The sequence below is a fragment of the Thermobia domestica genome, chromosome 12, assembly GCF_964235325.1.
Source record: "Thermobia domestica chromosome 12, izTheDome1.hap1.1, whole genome shotgun sequence".
NCBI lineage: Eukaryota > Metazoa > Arthropoda > Insecta > Zygentoma > Lepismatidae > Thermobia > Thermobia domestica.
Window position 1 is genome coordinate 86,287,743 of NC_137465.1, and position 5,463 is coordinate 86,293,205.

The window sequence follows — 5,463 nt, forward strand, 5'->3', positions numbered from 1 at the left end:
AAGTGAACCTGTAAAATGGGAAAATAAATTGATAATGGCTGACTACCGTAGAAGTGAAAAAGTTAGAAAAAGAAACGAGAAATATAATGCATCCCAAGAAAGAAAATATAAAATAAAAGAAAATGATTTGGTATTTCTGTTGCAATCACATTTGAGTTCAGCAGTAGACAAAAAGATTCTTAAGTTTTTCATACTTTACAAAGGTCCCCTGTTTTGTAAAAGTAGAATTTCAGACAAAGTATTTGAACTTGCAGATCCTTTAACCGGAGAATCTTGTGGTGTACATTCTATTGATCGTATGAGAGTGTGGAGACCCACTCAGAAAACTAAGAACATCTGGTTAGAATTAGCTAAGAAACATATTCATGAAAAAGAATTTGATTCTGTAAAAGAAAGTAGTGAAAAATTGGATTCTTGTGAACCTGAAACTTTAGTAAATGTGAATTCTTTAAATGTGACGAAAGTTAGTTTGTCTGTTTTCAACACGAGTGAAAATAATAAGATCAATGTTCAGTTGTTGTTGAAAGAGCTATTAAAATGTGACACGTATTTGCAGTACTTAAACGATAAGCTAGATTGTCGGTATCGTACTCTCATATTAGTTTTAAATCATTTACTAAATCCTAAGCTAAACAGACGTGACGTGTAAAAAAAAAAGGGAAGAAAGTCACGAACATGATTGTTTTCTAAATACTAATACGTAAGAAAACGTTATTCACTAGGATTCATATGTAAAGGAAATATGAGTTAAAAACTCTCGTTTACATGAATTATCGTATTGTCTTGTTGATGTTTTGCGACAAGTTATCGAAACTAACAATAAGATCTTAAACTAGCAATTGTATAAGGTGAGTTGTTTAGCATTCATGTACTATTGTTAATGTAAACGATAATAAGCTCTAATTTTATTAGAGTGAGAATAAGTTTTTGTGTGTCAGTGGAATACTGTAACACGAATATTGAATTATGAATAGCAACTCCCCCCTTCATTTATTTTTAACCTTTGGGTTCATTTTTCTATGTTGTTTTATACTCCTACCTCACTAGAAGGTCTTGTTGCCATTCCAAAGGGGTGGGATGAAACTATGAATGTATAACGGGGAAGGGAGACTTATAAATTTAAGTGGATAGGCGCTTATTAGCGTAAAAGTGTGGCAGACTTACTTCTATCCGGTCTCACTCTTATTGTAACAGTACAAAAGAGTGGTAATAAATTTATTTCATGTAGTTATTGTATTTAAATGATGTGTAATCCTTGTATTTGTGAATAACGATTTTGTTTTTCGTAACTTTTGTCAGAATAGCGTAAGAAGTGCAAGTATGCCTCGTCATTTATGCAATTTAAGTATAATGTGTGTAGAATAAGTTTGTTCGTTTCCTCTTGTGGAATATTGAAATTTATAATTCAGATAATGTTTGTTTTATCTATCTGCCTAATCAGTGAAGTAATTCATAATGGTTATTTGTTCATGTTCTATAGTTTTCTGCATAATATCATAAAGTAATGTGAATATTTTATTTTTAAATGATGCATAATTTCGTATAATGTTTGTGTTATTTGTAATAATAAGAGCGCATATAGCAATATTGTAATTCAAATATCAAAAGTATATCATGAGAATTATTTGTATATCCATTGTGAGTCATGCACGTATATTTGTTTAACTTAGTAACAGTGCCGAAAAATAAATTACATATAAAAGCCCCATAAACTTTTATGTATGCGTATGAATGCCCCACGCGTTTGTCATTTTCTATGTTAAATGAGACTTTTTCATCTGATGAAGTGTAACTGGACGAAAGTTCTTATAAAATTCCTAGTGAACTAATCTTAATCTTGACTTTGGAACAGTGATGATCATTGAAATGAAACTACAGTCAGGGTTCTTGAACGTTTACCATTATTCAATGGTGCACGTACATTCCTTTCGACCGCCAATGTAACTGTACCAAAATTTTGCTTAATATATTTTTCGCTTAAACGCAAATTCTGCGTTAGTGCATTGTGTGACGTTCATCTGAATTTGTACGTTTTGTGTGGTATATGCTTCTCATTGATTGTGCTGCCGCCTGGTGGTCCTAAAAGAAATAGTAGAAGAAAAGGAAAAGGAAAGAATGGAGAGTTTTGAAACGCAAAAGTTGGTTTTGGTGTTAGTGTGTGTGAAGTATGATTCAGCAAATTTCGCTGATCATAGTTTTATCTCGACGCCAGAATGCATTTTAATGATTTAAAGTATGTTATGTTTCAGAAAAACTAGAGCTGTCTTTGAAACTCCGTAAACGATCTGTGAGAATAATAATGCAGAAACTAGTACTTTTCGTAAGTGTTGTGCAAGTCGTTGTTAAAGTAAATCAGCCCCAAGTAATACTTTATAACGACAAGGGGGCGTGATCGAGATTATGAGTGAAACAAAGGACTTGGCAAGGTGCACTTGAAGGTAATGGACTCCTGATCACCGACTAGCACGAAAAATGTCGAAACAAGTCAATTCTTCAACAGAAATCGCAACATAATGCTGTCATCACGTTTAGGATCTCAGATCGAATCCCATCGGGCCCAGATGCTGTCTTTCTTGGCAGACATTTTAGGTGTCTTTCTATTTCACGAGGTGTTACTAAGGTGATGTCATGTGTTGGGTTTTATGACCTGATGCTATATAATGTGGTTCGGATGTGTTGTTTGAGATAGGGATCGAGGCGTGCTCTGTTAGGCTGGAACTGTTCTTCCAGAGAGTCAGCGAAAATGTTCGCTTGCGACTGAGGATCTTGTGTCAGTCCTTGAGGTCCTTGTATGACTCTAGCTTTGGAAGCATTTGTAGCACGTTGGAATGATTTGCAGTATGTCCAAATTTTACGGTCATTTACTGTGACATTTTGAAAAGTGTTTTCCCAGTATTGTTGATTTTGTCGTGTTGTCAGCAACTTGCGCTTTGCACGCAGTTTATTCCACAGCGTTTTGTATGCTGGATGTAGTGTATGTTGCCATCGACGTCTAGCCCAACGTTTTAGATGAATATAGAGTTGTAGGTGGAAACTGTCACATTGACGGATTTGGGTTGGAGAGATTATGGAGGTGGAGCTCGCTGCCTCTGCTGTGCGAAGTGCTAACGTGACGTGAAAGACCGCTTGGTCGATGTCCTCAATGGTGGCAGGCCGATCTCGCAGATCGATCATAGTGTTTAGTTCTTGTTTGAAAAGATGCCAGTCAGTTTCTATTTGCTTGATGATAGGGGCAGAATGAGCGATGCTGCGGTGCGAGACGTGAAAAATGACTGGATCGTGGTCAGAACCTAAATCCGAAATGACATAAGGATGAACACTAAATGATACATCTTTGCAAAGAGCGACGTCAAGAACATCGGGTTGTCCGCCGAATTTTGGATAATGAGTTGGATCAGGTGGAGCACTGATGATGAAGTTGGAGGTAAGTAGATATTGATGTAAATCATCTCCAGCAGTGTTTGAAGTAATCGAGTTCCATTCTCCATGCTTAGCATTGAGATCTCCAGCTAAGATGACTTTTGGCCCTAAGTTAGCAATGACATCAAAGTCTGTGGGCTCTAGTTGTGTGGCCGGGGACCTGTACCCGGTAACCAATATTAATGGAACACCTGGAGTTATCAATTGAACAGCAAGTGCCTCCAAAGTAAGTAGGGGTGGTATTGTAATCAACTTGACTGGGAATGCCTTTTTGATGATAAGCAGTAATCCTCCTTTCTGTCTGCCCACTCTATCCTGTCGATACACAATGTAATTGGGTAGTCTCCAAGTAGTGATACGAGCAGTAAAGTGTGTTTCTTGTATAAACATGACATCAACTCTGTGTTGTGGGAGAAATCTAATCAGCATTTGTTTCTGCCCCTCTAGACCATCTGCATTCCACGTAGCGAGGACAAGTGTGTGTTGTAGGACGCTGGATTTAGAAACAGCCATCGTCAACCATTTCCGCTATTGTTTCGATGACTGCTGCAGCCTTGGAAGCTGAGTCTGCAGCTTGTCGGAAACGTGTAATACCACGTTTTATGTGGTTTATTATTTTGCGGAAATGCAAGCCCTTGAGGAATGAAAGAACGGACTTTATATCCAGGTCTTCGTTAGGGCTCTCCTGTTGTTGAGTAGAAGCTGAGTCGGTGTGGGATGAAGTGGAAGCTTTAGCATCTGCACCATCCGTAGCCACAGGTTGGACATTGACAATAGTGGGAATTTCCTGATCTGATGGATCGTGGGAACTTTTCTTGGTTTTATCTGGATGTTTCTTCGGCTGCTGTGCCGGCAATTTTAGAGCATCAGATAAGATTTAAATACCGGGCAACCGCGGTAATTTGCCGGGTGATCTCCCTGACAGTTTGCACAAGTGGCGGGTGTGGATGTATCTGGTTTACTGCAAGACTGTGTAAAATGCAGTTGCCCACATTTGAGACACCGAGGATGGGCTTGGCAGGTATCTTGCGAATGCCCCAAACATTGGCACCTATAACATTGTAGCACTGAGGGAGGCTTATAGGGTTCGATTTGGACCTTGTAATGTAGTAAGTTGTTAATTGCATAGATCTCTTTAACAGCTGCAGTTCTCTCCAAAGCAACCAAGAATAAGGAATTAGTATTTTCTGGCCATCCGTCTTACTTTTGCGGGACATTTGATGGATGCTTGTCGGTTTGTAGCCCAATCTGATAAGATCTTCTTTCAGGTCGTCTAATTCTGTATCAATAGGCAGTTTTCGAACAACAACCTTAATGGGCCTTTCAGTTTTTGCTACTCCTGTGGCATATTGAGTCTTCGTTTGTTCACAATAAGTCTTAATAGAGTTATAATCGTCTTTGTTAGCCGCTTGAAGCCGAATGCGCTCTTTGTTGGGCTGTGCTAAGGGAGGCTCCTTCAATGCACGTGACAGGGTCTTTATAAAGGTATACGTGTTGGTAATCCCGTATATGAAAATCGGAGGCGGCTTGAAACTGGAGGGCTTTTTAGGCGGTGGGGTGTTGTTACTGGAACTAGGATTGTCCATTTGTTCCGATGACAGAACATCGAACTTATTACTAGTGGGAAGAGGTGGAAATTCTGGGGTTTTATTGATTAGTTTTTCTGGCTTGTCGAGATTTTCCAAAGAGGACCTACGTCGTTTTAGTGTTCCCACTACTGTGAAATCCATGTCTTCAGGCTTATTTGAAGTTGATGGCTGTGAGTTTCTTGACTGCATAGGTGTAGGTGTTTTCATTTTCAGCTTTGCTGGTGTGGTTGTTTGGCCCTTTTTACCTAAAGGCAGAAGGAAGTCTTCCGGTTTATATGTCGCTCTTATTAGTTTGCCCTGGTACCGGGAATTTTGGTAGATTGTGCTTTTTTCTCTGGTTTGATCGGTGTTTTCTGAGAAAACATCTTTATTGTTAGAGTGGGGGAGGGCGCAAGCTTACAAGAAGGTTAATGGCGGTCCCAATAAATGATATGATCTTAGAGCAGTGCTCTAA

General features: G+C 38.8%; 1 protein-coding gene across 1 annotated transcript; it reads right to left on the reverse strand.

The window, feature by feature from the left end:
- Nucleotides 1-2,014: 2,014 nt before the first annotated feature.
- LOC145666013 (uncharacterized) lies at nt 2,015-5,216 on the reverse strand. Its single transcript, XM_081733118.1, has 2 exons — nt 4,625-5,216; nt 2,015-2,079 (listed from the first exon to the last, which is right to left on the reverse strand). The coding sequence occupies exons 1-2, from the start codon at nt 5,214-5,216 to the stop codon at nt 2,015-2,017; spliced, it is 657 nt and encodes a 218-aa protein (XP_081589244.1).
- Nucleotides 5,217-5,463: the final 247 nt, after the last annotated feature.